The sequence below is a fragment of the Myotis myotis genome, unplaced genomic scaffold (genome assembly GCF_014108235.1).
Source record: "Myotis myotis isolate mMyoMyo1 unplaced genomic scaffold, mMyoMyo1.p scaffold_m19_p_19, whole genome shotgun sequence".
NCBI classification, from domain to species: domain Eukaryota; kingdom Metazoa; phylum Chordata; class Mammalia; order Chiroptera; family Vespertilionidae; genus Myotis; species Myotis myotis.
Genome location: NW_023416323.1, coordinates 30011068 through 30026875, shown reverse-complemented (window position 1 = coordinate 30026875; position 15808 = coordinate 30011068). Strand labels below are relative to the sequence as shown.

Genomic DNA, 15808 nt, shown 5'->3' with positions numbered 1-15808 from the left:
ATCACACTGGGCAAACAGTGACCAATGACTTTATAGATGGTGGGGGATGGGATTGTCCTCTGGAACTTTGACCGTGTTACCACTGATCACTTTAAAACACTTAGACAATTTGGAAGATTTTTTTTTTCCTTCCATCAACCACTATCTTATTTCCCTGTGTTTGCATAACATTATCATTATCACACATGAAAACTGTTCAATACAAGTCTCAAAGGATGGATTTGGTTTCCATCCCAACAGCTTCTGTTAGAGCAAATGGACACCTTATGGATATAATGACACCACAAGAGTAAGAGAATTGTATTGATCACAAAGTAGTTCTTAGTACCAGTTCCCAAAACTTACTGATTTTGGCTGACAACTCTATTTGGGGACCTATAACCCTAGCAAAAATATAACGGAAAAGAAATTAAAACCCCAGGATATCCAGTTGTTGAAAAAGCTCTGATACAAAAATCATTGGAGTATACTGTTCTATTAAAAATGACAGCCGAGACCGGTTTGGCTCAGTGGATAGAGCGTCGGCCTGCGGACTGAGGGGTCCCAGGTTCAATTCCGGTCAAGGGCATGTACCCGGGTTGCGGGCACATCCCCAGTGGAGGGTGTGCAGGAGGCAGCTGATCGATGTTTCTCTCTCATCGATGTTTCTAACTATCTCTCTCCCTTCCTCTCTGTAAAAAATAAATAAAATATATTAAAAAAAATAAATAAATAAAAATGACAGGTGTGCTTTGTAAAGTATATGATTATCTAATTACTATGCTGTACACCTGAAATTAATATATATATTAATTAGACTGCACGACCTTCCTGATGAAGCCGGGGCTGTGAGGGAAGCTCAGGTCCCAGATGCCAGCGGGAAGCCGGTGCCGGCAGCCAGGGGAAGGAAGGCCTACTCTTGCACGAATTTCGTGCATTGGGCCTCTAGTACAAAATAATATTGACTGTAAGCTGGAATGGAAAAATAAAATTTAAAAAGCATGACAAGTGTGACATTGTAGGCTTAAAATACTTACAAAATAACATGAAACCCACATATCTATCATCGTGCATGTATAATGATTACTTGAACTCTGGATAGTAAGGAAGATCAAAAGAGAACACTTTCTTTATTATGGCAAAGGGGTTCATTGTATTTTGTTTTGGCTGTTAATTTTGTTATTAACATAAAATCACTTGTTGCCCCCACAAGGATGGAGATGCTGACTGGATAGTTTGGACTGTTTGGTCGGCATTATTTCTCATGAATTATCTCATTATGTTCTTCATCTCTTTTCCTTTTAGGATTTTCTCCCTAAAGCCTGGACGGAAGTGCTCACATTTCCTGACTCCCACCATGGTCTCAGAAGACAGAAGAGAGACTGGGTTATCCCTCCCATCAGCTGCCCAGAAAATGAGAAAGGCCCGTTTCCTAAGAAACTGGTCCAGGTAGAGAAGGGTGTTCTCTATTTCTTTGGGAGGAATTTGGCAGAGAAGCACCAAGGAGAGGAAGGAGAAAGACCAAATGTAAGGACCCTCCCTTGCTAATTCTGTGTCTGTTTTGTCTTCAGATCAAGTCTAACAAAGACAAAGAGACACAGGTTTTCTACAGCATCACTGGCCAAGGAGCTGACACACCCCCCGTCGGTGTGTTTATTATTGAAAGGGAGACAGGATGGCTCAAAGTGACGCAGCCTCTGGATAGAGAAGCAATTGCCAAGTACACAGTGAGTATCTCTTAGGTGCTTATTAATGATGGGGTCCCATCTTTCCCAAATTGTTTGGTCAACTGATTAGGATCCCTAGATTCGAGACTCTGGATGTATGAGGGGCTTAATTTGCCACTTTGAGACCTATTGATAAAGAGAAATGACGGGAGAACCTGGATATGGGGGTTGTTAGGAATAAAGCAGGGAGCGTCCTTATGCGTCATGCATAACTTTGGACCCAGGATATCAGCCTATTGGAGCTAAAAGTAGAGGCCAGTGATGATGTTGGAGAGCAAAAACCATTTCTGGGCCCAGGAGCAGAGTGAGCTTACGGAAACTTGGAAGTAATGTATTGATGCCAAATGCAGAAAAATCCGGAGGACACACTAGCCTGGAGTGGCCAGGGCTAATTTTACCCTGCTTGGAAAAAGTCTGAGTGTTAGGCTTCCCCCTTTATCTCCTGGGTCTGGCTCCCCAACCCTCATTAGGGAGTGGGGACTCTGACCTGGTGGGTGTGTTCTCCAGCCCTCAGGTCTTCACATGTCATGCTCTCAGCCAGTGTGCTGACCTCATTGGAGCAGCAGCACGTGTGTGAGAAAAGGGCTCTGCTGCAGGTGTCCATGCACTCAGGTCTCAGAGAGTGGGAAGGAGGGGACACCACGTGGAGCCCACTCTCTGGTCGGGCCACTTCTCCCACTGCTTTTCCCCTCGGGGCCCAAGTAACCCTCCCTTGGCTCTTGCAGCTCTTGTCGCACGCTGTGTCTTCCAACGGGAATGCAATTGAGGATCCGATGGAGATTGTGATCACAGTGACAGATCAGAATGACAACAGGCCTGAGTTCATCCAAGCGGTGTTTGAGGGGTCTGTCTTTGAAGGTGCTCTCCCAGGTAAGGAGGAGCCAGATATCCAGGAAGATGCTTAGGTTCTCTGGACCCCAGTGTGTTGGGGCTGGCGCTTGGGATCAGGCCCTTCTTGTGGGCATAACTTCTTTGAAAGCCACTGTGTGTGTGTGTGTGTGTGTGTGTGTGTGTGTGTGTGTATGCATACGCATGTAGCACTCTGTCTTTAAAAATGTGTATAAAATCAGAGGGATTTAAACACAACCTTCCTTCACTAAACAGTAGTATGAACTTTTCATATAATTTTCCTGATCACATTTTTTTCTCCTTCCCTAGAGGTAGACACTGCCCTGTTCTTTGTGGTAATTATTCCCTTGTTTGCTTGTTTTTGTCTTCTACCATGTGTGTATTTGCCTCTAGATAAAATCTTGTTAGTTTTGCCTACTTTTCTACATGGTGATAAATTGTTTTCCTACGTGGTCAAACCAATTTGCACTTCCATCAGCAATGTATATCCTGGAATTATTAGACTTTTTAGCTTTAGTCAATGTGTAATGATTTCTCAGTACAATTTAAAATTGCATTTCTCTGATTATTAACAGGCTAAGCATCTTATGTTTGTTAGCCATTTGAGTTTCTTTTTTTTTTTTTTTAATGTTTTTATTGAATTTTTTTTAGAGAGAGGAAAAGGGAGAGGGATTGAGAGATAGAAACATTGATGAGAGAGAAACATCATCGATTAGCTGCCTCCTGCACACCCCGCACTGCGGACCAATCCCCAACCCTAGGCATGTACCGGGACCAGGAATTGAACCGGCAACTTCTTGGTTCTTGGGTCTACACTCAACCACTGAGCCATACCAGACAGGCTTGAATTTCTCCTTGACGACTCATCTATTCAAGTCATTTGCCCTTTTATTCCCTTGGGCTATATACCTTTTTCCTATAAACTTTTAGAGTTATTTAGATGTCCTACAAGTAGTCCTATTAGTAACATGTGTTATAAATATTTTCTCCCACCTTGAAGGCAATAATCTCAAAGGATCCATTCTCTCAGTTGAAGCTGTGGCCTAGAAGCCAATTGCAGAAGTCTTGGGATTTTTCCTATTTTTCAGGCTATTCACTTAGTATAAGAGATGTGGCAAAATGTTTTAGTTTAACCCTCACTCTATTTCCCATATCCTCCTCACATCCACCTCCACACAGAATATTTGCTGGGAAAACTGAGTTCTTGGAACACTGCTCATCTGGGGGAAGGCTTTCTTCCTCTGGTATCACCTTGGTAAGAAATTTGGAAATTAGCAATCAGAAGCCCTGTGACACAGTGTTTCCCGGGGCCCCGCCTTCATCGCTCTGTACAGAGTTGAGTTGAGCAGTACTGCCCAGAGCCTGGAGTGCAGCTTGACTGTCTTCCTCTCCTTCGGTGCTTCCAGGAACCTCCGTGATGCAGGTCTCAGCCACAGACGCGGATGATGAAGTGAACACCTACAACGCGGCCATCGCTTACAAGATCATCAGCCAAGAGCCTAATCAGCCTCATGAGCAAATGTTCACCATCAACAAGGACACAGGAGTCATCAGTGTGCTCACGACCGGGCTGGACCGTGAGGTTAGTGGGGGGATGAGATCCAGAGGGTGTTGTGGGCAAATGCACATTAGCTAAATCCATGGACAACTTAAAACTCTGCTGAGGCCAGTTACCACTTATATGGTCATGGTCTGAGCTTTGCATCCAAACATGTGTGCAGAGGTTTTGTGCTTAGGGGACAGGCTGCTAGGCTGGCATTTAAGCAGATGATAAAATATCTGTGTCTATCCTATGGGCTGGGCTGATGTGGCTGTGGTTCCTAACTTGAGTGTGTTCGATCTCTGCAGAAGTTTCCCAACTACTCTCTGGTGATTGAAGCTGCTGACCTTCAAGGTGACGGCTTAAGCACAACTGCGAAAGCTGTGATCACGGTCCTTGACATCAACGACAACCCTCCAGAATTTGACCCAACCACGGTAATTCTGCAACTCCTTGATGGTTTCCAAAGGAAGGTCCTTGGTCGCTTTACAACTGCTCCTGAGTGAAGCCTTTGAAAACTTTGCCCAGACTAGTGAACTTTAAGAAACAAACAGATTGGGGTGGCTGTTGTCTTTACCTGGTGCCTGTTAGCAGAATTTTGTGAAGTGACAGAAAGCATCTATTGAAGCCAATGTCCTTGTGTTGTGCATCTTGGTAGCAAATCTTACCAGGTTCTAGTTATTCATTGAACAAACATTTTCTGAATTTATACCAGGCACTATGTTAGACCCTGGAGATATTATCACCAACACGGCAGACCAAGATGCCATTCTCATGAAGTTGATAGTCTATCTAGGGAGATGTTAGACGACTTAAACGGATGATTGTGTGCAATTATATTAAATGCGGTGCAGGAGAAGGGACTAAGCCCCACAAAAGAACCTTAAATCTTATTGTATTAATTAGAAATCAGCTCAATGCTTAGTAACAAAGACTAGACTCTTGGGGTTTAAACAAATCGGGTTGGCTTTTTCTTTTGTGTCACAAAAAATCCAGAGGTAGATAGTCCATTCTGTCAATAGAGACCAAGCCTGCTTTGTCTTGGGGCATGACTTCCATCCTCAGTGTCACCTTGTGGCCCAGGCAAGGGCAAGGAGTGCAAAAGGCTTTGCTGCTAAGTTAAGTCCTCTTATTTCTGGGAAGATCCATCCCACAAAGTTCGGTTACATCTCATTAACAACTGCTGTCTGCAAAGGAAGACTCAAAATAGAGTATTTTATTTGGGAACATTGCTGCCTCCAACATTACCATCAGTGACGAAGGGGAGACTGGATATTCAGTAGGCAATTAGCAGTGTCTGCCGCCCTCACCTAGACAGTGTGCCAGGGAGTAACATTTATACTAAGACCTGAAAGGAGGTTGGCAAGTGTGGGACAGGGGAGGATGGAAGTGTTGCGGGCAGAAGGATCAGCATAGGCAAAATGCCCTGAATCAAGAGGGAGCTTGATGCATAGCAAGAACTGCAAAACAGTGCAGCGAGCCAAATGAGGTGGGTCCTGCAGGACCTTGTAGACTAAGTTTAGAGTTTTAGAATTCTTAACTCAACAACTGAGCCAGAGTCTGCTGAGGGACCCGGATAGCCAGGGCCTTGGAAAGCTGCTTTAGGTACTCCCAAGTGCTAGCCAATCCACCGCCAGGAAAGAAGGGCCCTTCTGGTTGAGTGGCCACTTCCTCTGAGCATCCCCTCAACCCCCTGAGACCTGGTTTCACTATCGTGTCTCAGGATGTCATATGTGACCCCTCTTCTCCCTTGTTCTGCAGTACCAGGGGCAGGTTCCTGAGAACGAGGCTGATGTCGTCATCGCTACACTCAAAGTGACGGATGCCGACCTCCCCAGAACCCCGGCGTGGGAGGCCGTGTACACTGTAATAAATGACGAAGGCCAGTTTGTTGTCACCACAGACCCAGTAACCAACGATGGCATTTTGAAAACGGCTAAGGTTTGTATGGTGCTTGGCAAGATGCAGAAACTGACAGCCCAGCTAGCTGCCTACTCCCTTGTCCCTGGTGCCTTCTCAGTAAATTAACATGATATTCTCGGGGTAGAGGTGGCTGGCTTTCCCAGTTTCTGTGGACCATTTGGGGTTTGCAGTGACTCTTCAGGCTCCTGTGAGAAGTCAGGAAGCTCCTACCCAGCATCCTAAAATTGAAGAGGAAGTACCATGTGTTTTACTAGGCTCTTTCCTTGGAGCATTTGCCTACTATCCATTTTGCAAATGAGAGCAAAAATGGTTTATTGGTCTCTGCTATTTTCCTAAATTATTTCAGAAGTGGGTCAGATATGACTGTGATTGAAAGATGTCTTGGAAACTTGAAAATAAGAAGTTGAGTGATTTTTTTTAAAAAAAATTGATTTTAGAAAGAGAGGAAGGGAAAGGAGAGAGAGAGAGAGAGAGAGAGAGAGAGAGAGAGAGAGAGAGAGAGCGCGCGAGAGAGAGAGAGAGAGAGAGAAACATTGATGAGAAAGAAAAATTGACTGGCTGCCTCCCACATGTCCCTCTCTGGGATCCAGCTCCCAACCTGGGCATGTGCCCTGACCGGGAATTGAACAGGCAATCTCTTGGTGCATGGGTTGACGCTTAACCACTGAGCCATGCTGGCCGGGCATGAGTGATTTTTAAAATTATTAAAAAATAATAATTATTATTAAATAATAATTATTATTAAGTGTGAGGTAAGCCAGTTTTCCTGCTTTCTTAGGTATGGAAACATACCTAAGGCCTAGAGGTTCAGTTTCCCAGTCACACAGGATCTCCTGTCCACCTGCTATTACATGGACAGCATGTCAGACAGGATATGAGCATTCTCCCTGCTCTTGAGTTACGTGCTAGTGATAGTTAAGTGTTGTTGTTGTTTTTTCTACTAATATAACATTTTTAAAACTTTTTTTTTAGGGCTTAGATTTTGAGGCCAAGCAGCAGTACATTCTCTACGTGACAGTGACGAATAAGGTCGCCTTTGACGTCGCTCTGTCTACTTCCACAGCCACGGTCACTGTGGATGTGATGGATGTGAACGAAGCCCCCATCTTCATGCCTCCCCAAAAGAGAGTGGAGGTGCCCGAAGACTTTCCAGTGGGACAGGAAATCACGTCGTACACTGCCCAGGATCCGGACACGTTCATGGACCAGAAGATAACGTAAGTGTGGATTTTGCAACTGACTTGGAGCAACTGGGTGCATGTATATAAAATACTTAATTTATAACATTTTATCATCATTGGTCTGTGCAAGACCCTTCTCTTAATTGTTATTTTTTAAAATTTCCTTTTTATTTCCATTCCCCACACCTTTTCCCCCTCCCTCTATAGCTAGCCATTCTAGGATTACCATGCTTCCTCTCTTTGAGTTCATGTAGTATAGTAGGAATGTGGTTTTAATTTACATATATGGTATCTGTACTAATAAAAGGGTAATAAGCTAATTAGACCGGATGTCTTCCGGATGTCCTTCCGGACAAAGCCACAGTGCGGGGCCAAGGCAGAGGCGGTTAGGGGCGATCAGGTACGCAGAGGCAATTAGAGGCGATCAGGCAGGCAGGCAGGCAGGCAGAGGTGGTTAGAGGCAATCAGGCAGGCAGGTAGAGGGGTTAGAGGCAATCAAGCAGGCAGGCAGGTGAGCGGTTAGGAGCCAGCAGTCCTGGATTGTGAGAGGGATGTCAGACATCCCCCAAGGGGTCCCAGATTGGAGAGGGTGCAGGCCGGGCTGAGGCCCCCGTGCACAAATTTTGTGCACCAGGCCTCTAGTTGTCTATAAGTAGTTTATTGTTCTTTTTAAACTTGAAGGCACCTCTATGGTGTAAATTACAGCCACAGATACTGAAAATACGCACAAACCAACAGCAACAGTGTTCTAAACTTTTGAGAGCTGGGTTTGACTAGGAAAAACTATTAAAGCACAAACCCAAATATGACACACATGTGTCTTGTTAGTAAGTGTGGTTTCCAGGGGGTAATGGAGGCCTTTCCTCTGTTGTACTCACTTCCTCTTCTCAGAGAGCTAGATTTCTACTTATTAATACCTACTTTAGAGGAATCTGTCAGAACCTCTGTACTATTTATAAAAATGTTATGCAAGCCCAGCCAGCGTGGCTCAGTGGTTGAGCGTCAGCCTATGAACCAGGAGGTCACAGTTCAATTCCCGGTCAGGGCACATGCCTAGGTTGCAGGCTAAATTCCTAGTGTGGGACATGCAGGAGGCAGCCAATCAATGATTCTCTCTCATCATTGATGTTTCTACCTCTCTCTTCCTCTCTGAAATCAATAAAAATATATTTGAAAAATTAAAAAAATACATTAAAAATCCAGAGGAGAGTCAAGTTTGTTTGGTAATTGAGTGTGTTATTGTTGTGGACGGTATTTGTGTTTTAGCCTCCGGGCATGTGACTTACGAAACTTAAAAGAAGCAGATGGAAAGAGTTTAAGTGTGACTTCAACTTCTGAGGTTTTTCCGGAAGTGTTACTTGTAACCTGAATGAGAGGGCTTGTAAATACCTTTAAACCACGTGCGCACTGCACAGGATGAGCTGTGTGGAGGGTCCGGTCAGTGATCTTAGAGGCTGCGAGCATCATTAGCTCAAGGACGATGGGGAATTTTAAAATGAAGGAACCAGGCCGATAGCACGCACATCTTTGATTAATTTTAACATTTACTAAAAAAGCAATGACAACTCGCCTTGATGTGCCACTTGGTGGGATACGACAGCACATGCCCAGCGCCACTTAAGAAATCGTTTTTGGAGAAAACAAAAGTTGAAACAGAATCTAATCAAGTCTTAGGGTCCGATTTTGAAGAATTACAGGGAATGAAGAAACAAGTTAAATCCTAAGAGGAAGCAGTTGGCCAAATACAGAATGTGGGAATTGTATGACAAGTGACATAATTCTTCAACAAATAAATGGCAAAAGGGTGAGGGTGACTGCTGTAGATGAAAGTGTTAAGAGACTCGCCAAAACCGGTTTGGCTCAGTGGATAGAGCGTCGGCCTGCAGACTGAAAGGTCCCAGGTTCGATTCCGGTCAAGGGCATGTACGTTGGTTGCGGGCACATCCCCAGTAGGAGATGTGCAGGAGGCAGCTGATTGATGTTTCTCTCTCATCGATGTTTCTAACTCTTTATCTCTCTCCCTTCCTCTCTGTAAAAAATCAATAAAATATATTTAAAACAAAAAAAACTAAAAAAAAAAAAGAAGAAAGTGTTAAGAGACTAACCAACCAGCTGTAATGTGTAGACTGTGCTTGACTACGGGTTCAACAATCCAACTATCAGAAACACTCTTGAGGCAATTAGAGAAATGTGAACAAAGACTCGGCATTAGATGAACATTAAGTAATTATTATTGTTTTTGTTGTGGGTGTTAGTGGCATTGTGATTATGTATTTTAAAAAACCTTATTGCCCTAGCCAGTTTGGTTCTGTGGCTAGAGCGTCGGCCTGCAGACCAACAGGTCCCGGGTTCATTTCTGGTCAAGGGCACATACCTCGGCTGCAGGCTCCTCCCCAGCCCATGCCCTGGTCAGGGCCTCTGCAGGAGGCAACCAATTGGTGTGTTTCTCTCACATCAATATTTCTCACTGTCTTACCCTTTCTCTTCCAGTCTCCCTAAAAATCAATGGGGAAAAAAAATCCTCCAATGAGGATTAACAAAATAAATAAATAAATAACCAACCTTTTCTATACAGGATACATGCTGAAGTGTTTGCAGAAGAAATCTTCTGATGTTTGAGGTTTGCTTTAAAAATACCATAATTTTGTACATGCAGTCAATGTGCTGCTCATAATCCAAGGATTCTTCTTCATGGTACAAAATATGAGGGCGGGATAAGATGTGTTTTTGGCAGCGCAGCGGTTGCTGCCTGCCCGCTTCTCCCTCCATGGCTAACAGGAAGCGCTCCTTCATCGCCATCCAGCCGGACGGCAGTGCGGCCTGGTGGGCAACATCAAGTGCTTCGAGCAGAAGAGATTCCGCTCGTGGCCATGAAGTTCCTTCGGGCCGCTGAGGAAGGAACTCCTGAAGCAGCACAGCGTTGAGCTGAAAGACCGCCCATTCTGCCCCAGGCTGGAACCCGGGGCCTGTGGTGGCCATGGTCTGGGCGGGGCTGAATGTGGTGAACACAGGGACAGTGATGCCTGGAGAGACCCACCCACATAGTTCTTCATTCCATTGACTGGGAAGCAATAGGGTCGATCTTTCTTTTCTGAAGCACATTTACCAATAAAGCCTTTGGAAAAGGGGGGGGTGGGGGGGTAGATGTGTTTTAAAAATATATATTTATATTGATTTCAGAGAGGAAGAGAGAGATTAAAACATCAATGATGAAAGAGAATCATTGAGGAGGGTGAGGGGATAATAGATCAACCAAAGGACTTGTATGCATGCATGAGCATAACCAATGGATACAGATGGGGTGGGGGTTGAGGGGGTCAGGGCATGTGCTGGGGGGTGGGGGCGGCTGGGGAGAGGTCAATGGGGGGAAAAGGAGACTTATGTAATACTTGAAACAATAAAGAATTTAAATTTTTTTAAAAAGCAAGAGAATCATTGATCAGCTACTTCCTGCACACCCCTCACTGGGGATGGAGCCTGCAACCCAGGCATGTGCCCTGACTGGGAATTGAACCATGACCTCCTGGTTCATAGTTCGATGCTCAACCACTGAGCCATGCCGAAGCAATTTCTTCACTGATACAGTTCCTAGGGTACTTGAAACTAAAGAGAAAATGAACAAATGGGACTACATCAAAATAAAAAGCTTCTGCACAGCAAAAGAAACCATTAACAAAACAACAAGAAAGCCCACTGTGTGGGAAAACATATTTGCCAATGTCATATCTGATAAGGGCCTAATCTCCAAAAGTTATAGGGAACTCATACAACTTAACAAAAGGAAGATAAACAATCCAATCAAAAAATGGGCAAAGGACCTAAATAGACACCTTTCAAAAGAGGACATCCGGAAAGCCAAGAGACATATGAAAACATGCTCAAAGTCGCTAATTATATGAGAGATGCAAATCAAAACAACAATGAGGTACCATCTCACACCTGTCAGAATGGCTATCATCAACAAATCAACAAACGACAAGTGCTAGAGAGGATGCGGAGAAAAAGGAACACTCGTGCACTGCTGGTGGGAATGCAGACTGGTGCAGCCACTATGGAAGACAGTATGGAGTTTCCTCAAAAAACTAAAAATGGAACTCCCATTTGACCCTGCGATCCCACTTCTAGGAATATATCCCAAGAAACCAGAAACACCAATCAGAAAGGATATATGCACCCATATGTTCATAGCAGCACAATTCACCATAGCTAAGATCTGGAAACAGCCTAAGTGCCCATCAGTAGATGAATGGATTAGAAAACTGTGGTACATCTACACGATGGAATACTATGCTGCTGTAAAAAAGAAGGAACTCTTACCATTTGCAACGGCATGGATGGAACTGGAGAGCATTACGCTAAGTGAAATAAGCCAGTCAATGAAGGAAAAATACCACAGGATCTCACTTATTCATGGATAATAAAGACCATTATAAACTTAGGAACAAAAATAGATACAGAGGCAGAGCTGCCTCAAACAGACTGTCAAACTGCAGCGGGAAGGCTGGGGAGGGTAGGGGGGCAGAAGTGGGGGGGGGGGTAAGAGATCAACCGAAGGACTTATATGCATGCATATAAGCATAACCAATGGACATAAGACACTGGGGAAGCCAGGGGATTGTCAAGGGCGGGGGGAAAAAGGAGACATATGTAATACCCTTTGTAATACTTTAAGCAATAAAACAATTTAAAAAAAAAAAAGCAAGAGAATCATTGATCGGCAACTTTCTGCACACCCCTCACTGGGGATGGAGCCTGCAACCCAGGCATGTGCCCTGACTGGGAATTGAACCATGACCTCCTGGTTCATAGTTTGATGCTCAACCACTGAGCCATGCCAAAAAAGATGTGTTTTTAATCAAACTTCAAAGGGATAGTAAAGAACTAAGATAACGTTGTAGTGTTTTTGTTCTAGGGGTTTCCAGGCTGGGTTGATATCGTAGCTTGCAGTAGTGAAATAGGTAGTTCAAAGCCTCCCTTGGGTCAGGGACCAAGTCTGAATAGTCCGTGTAGCCGCCCTTTGGATAAAGACCACTCACCCTGTGTGGTTCATTGCTTTGCACTTCTAAGGAGGTGGGGCTAGGCCCATAGCTATCCAAGGCTCTTACCTCCTTAGGTTTCTTTGCTTGCCTTTCTGAGTCTTTCCATGACCCCAATGAGTAACTGAGCAGTATTGCCCTGTTTGTCATGTTTGTCACGCCGTTGTGTCTTCTGTTGGATTGGTTTTTGTACTCCTAATAAGGAGTTGCTTAACAGTGTTCTCTTGGCTTTTGGCCTTTGTTGTTGTTGTTGTTGTTGTTGTAACACATTTTATTTGCATGTATATATTACATCCCTAGAAAAAGAATCCCAGATTTTTCCTTCTTCATGGTGCAGTGCCTGCTAGAGTTGTCAGTACAATGAAACAGAACTGATGGGATGGGAGCAGGATCTTTGTGTTGCTTATCAAATCTGGGGCTGATTACTCCACACTTGTTTGACCTGCCCGTGAGGTTCACAGCAATTTCCCCAGCTCTGTGATCATCAATAATTTCAAATTTGCCAATGTAACTATGCTTCATCATCGCAGTTAGAAACCGGATGGTGACTTTGGAACGCGGCCTAATAAGAACCTCTCCTTTTGGCATTATTGATCCTCTTGAGAACATCAGCCAGGACATTCATGTGCACCATTATGGAGGCATGGAAAGATGATGGAAAGAACTCACTTGGCATTTTGAATAAAGCATTCTTTTTGCTCTGCATGACCATAAGGAGTTTTAGCCTGTTTCACACCTACCATTAAATGTCACTATAGCCCGACCAGCTTGGCTCAGTGGTTGAGCATCAACCTATGAACCAGGAGATCACGGTTTGATTCCCGATCAGGGCACATGCCTGGGTTGTGGGCTCAGTCCCCAGTAGAGGGCATGCAGGAGACAACCAATCAATGATCCTCTCTCATCATTGATGGTTCTATCTCTCTCTCCCTCTCCTTTCCTTTCTGAAATCAACAAAAATATATATATATTTTTAAATGCCACTATAGCGGCCCACCCCCAAGTCACCAAATCTCCAAATGCTAATGGTGGGGATGCTGAGTGGTGCCAAACTCTGAAAGGGTTTGCTTTGAAAAATACATAAGGATCATAGTACTCATTATTCAGGCGGGAATTATCCACAGTTGCTAAATCTATGGGAGGAAAGTTAGTTGAACAGGATATTCTCAGATGATCTCCCCTCAGAGTATAGGTTAATTGCGAAGAGGAAACATTTACCTTTACTGGGAAGAAGCCTGTTGGCCCCTCCTTTATCCAAGTGATCAAAGGGAACATCAATAAAAGGACATACAGACACCATGTACCTCCTAATGAGATGCACCAAGGACACACCATCCACCTGTGTAGTGTGAGGACAGTTTGGGGGAAATTGACAGTTTGAATGTGTACCATATGTTTATTAATAGTATTTTATCAAAGGTTATATTTTCTGAAATTGAAAATCACATTGTTGGTTATATAAGAGAATGCCTTTGTTCTTTGGAGATGATTTCTCGTAAATATTTCAGTGTGTTAAGGAACATCATGTCTGGAACATATTCTTGTGAGTTCAGCAAAACAAGACATTATGTAAATGTGTGTCAGCTTCTGTAGATAGCAAAATATTAACAACGGGTGAATCTAGGTGAAGGGTACATGGATGCTTATCATTGCTTTTCTGGCAACTTTTGCATAGGTATGATATTTTAAAAGAAAATATGGAAGTCAAAATTGTAGAGAAGTTGGAACTGATCAACAAAGAGGAGCTTTAGAATTCATCAGCTACATGCGATTCACTGTTCCAATTCTAAGCCAGAGCTTGTGCCTTCTCAGGTATCGGATTTGGCGGGATGCTGCCAACTGGCTGGAGATTAACCCGGACACCGGTGCCATTTCCACCCGGGCCGAGATGGACAGAGAGGACATTGATCACGTGAAGAACAGCACATACACAGCCCTCATTATAGCTACTGACAATGGTAAGGCCACCCTTCCTCCCTGGCTTTGCTGCCTCGCCTTGCTCACTTCTTTGCCCCCCACCCTTCTTTTGGAAGCATGAGTTCATTCTTTTTCTTTAACAAAACCATTCTCATTGTCAAAAATGCAAATAATTTCAGTCAAGCAGAAGTTCCTTTTCACCACTTCTCTATACCTGAACCCCACTCCTTCCCCACCGCAGCCAGGCTGTCTGGGTTTAAATCCTAGGATTAAAGCTCAGTGCCTGTGTGACCTTGAACTTATTACCTAACCTTTATGTCCCTCAGTTCCTTTATCTGACAGAATTATAATATCCCATCAGAACTTAATGAGTTGCTATATGTAAAAAGTGCCCAGAAGAGTGCTTGCCACATCGTACATGCTCCATGAGGACTGTCATTATTTTTATTATCATCATCCTCATTATTAAGTGTGGTTCCTTCCAGACTATTTCTGTGTGTGGTTTTTTAAAAATATTTTTATTGGCCAGCCAGTGTGGCTCAGTGGTTGAACGTCAACCTATGAACCAGGAGGTCACAGTTCGATTCCCAGTCAGGGCACATGACCAGGTTGCTGGCTTGATCTCCGGTGTTGGGTGTGAAGGAGGCGGCCACTCAATGATTGATTCCCTCTCATCATTGAAAGTTGTTTTCAGTTCTTCACTATTCACATGAGTGATAAGTAAACATCCTGTGCATGCCTCTATGTGCAACTACTTCCCTGAAGTAGATACTCAGAAGTAGAATTACTTTTTAAAAAATATATTTTTTTTATTGATTTTAGAGAGGAAGGGAGAGAGAGAGAGAGAGAGCGAGCGCGCGCGCGAGAGAGAAATATTAATGATGAGAGAGAATTATTGATCGGCCACCTCCCACACGCCCCTACTGGGGGTCGAGCCCACAACCTGGTCATGTCCCCTTGACCAGAATTGAACCTGGGACCCTTCAGTCTGCAGGCCAATGCTCTATCCACTGAGCCAAACTGGCTAGGGTGCAGAATTACTTTTAAAGAGACCTGCTAGCTTCCTGTGATTAAATTCTCTTCCCCTTTCTCATTTCTCAACCTCCTGAGGTAGTAATTCCAGACTTGATAATCTGGAAAGCAGAGGGCAAGGCAAATACAGCCATGAAGGGGCTCTATTCGCAGAATGCTTTTTTGTTGTTATTAATGCTTGCCTGAGGATATTTTCCTATTGATTTTTAGGGAGAGTGGAAGAGAGAGGGAAAGACAGAAACATCGATGTGAGAGAAACACATCGATTGGTTGCCTCCTGCACGAGCCCCAACCAGGGCCCCGGCTGGGGAGGAGCCTGCAACTAAGGTACATGCCCTCAACTGGAATCGAACCCAGGACCCTTTGGTCTGCAGTCTGACGCTGTAGTCATTGAGCAAAACTGGCTAGGGCACAGAATGCTTTTGCATAAAGGGAAAGCTAACCCATGGCTTCAGCTGCAGTCCCACACTGGCCAGTTGTCTCTGGCTGCATGGGAATTCCCTATCCCCGCCTGAGATGAGTTGTGGGAACGGTATCTAAACCAAGGGCCAACAAACTTTCTGTAAAGGCCAGGAAGTAAATATCTTAGGTTTTGTAGGCCATACGGTCTCTGCTGCCATTGTA

At 44.2% G+C, this 15808-nt stretch overlaps 1 protein-coding gene and 1 pseudogene across 9 annotated transcripts in view; both read left to right on the top strand.

The window, feature by feature from the left end:
* Positions 1 to 15808, top strand: part of CDH1 (cadherin 1) — a 91351-nt gene that overhangs the window by 66886 nt on the left and 8657 nt on the right. For 6 of the 9 annotated variants that reach the window (XR_004973652.1, XM_036346378.1, XM_036346377.1 and 3 more), the window contains 8 exons: positions 1285 to 1428; positions 1551 to 1706; positions 2432 to 2576; positions 3962 to 4137; positions 4404 to 4532; positions 5857 to 6036; positions 6991 to 7235; positions 14048 to 14193. Coding sequence is in view for 8 of the 9 variants with exons in the window: in XM_036346378.1 (XP_036202271.1) it covers positions 1285 to 1428; positions 1551 to 1706; positions 2432 to 2576; positions 3962 to 4137; positions 4404 to 4532; positions 5857 to 6036; positions 6991 to 7235; positions 14048 to 14193 (1321 nt within the window). In the remaining variant the exon portion in view is untranslated. Of the gene's footprint in view, positions 1 to 1284; positions 1429 to 1550; positions 1707 to 2431; positions 2577 to 3734; positions 3811 to 3961; positions 4138 to 4403; positions 4533 to 5856; positions 6037 to 6990; positions 7236 to 14047; positions 14194 to 15808 lie in introns of those variants that run through there. The other 3 variants (XM_036346382.1, XM_036346384.1, XM_036346383.1) reach the window with 3 other exon arrangements.
* On the top strand, positions 9167 to 10313 carry LOC118674503 (annotated as a pseudogene).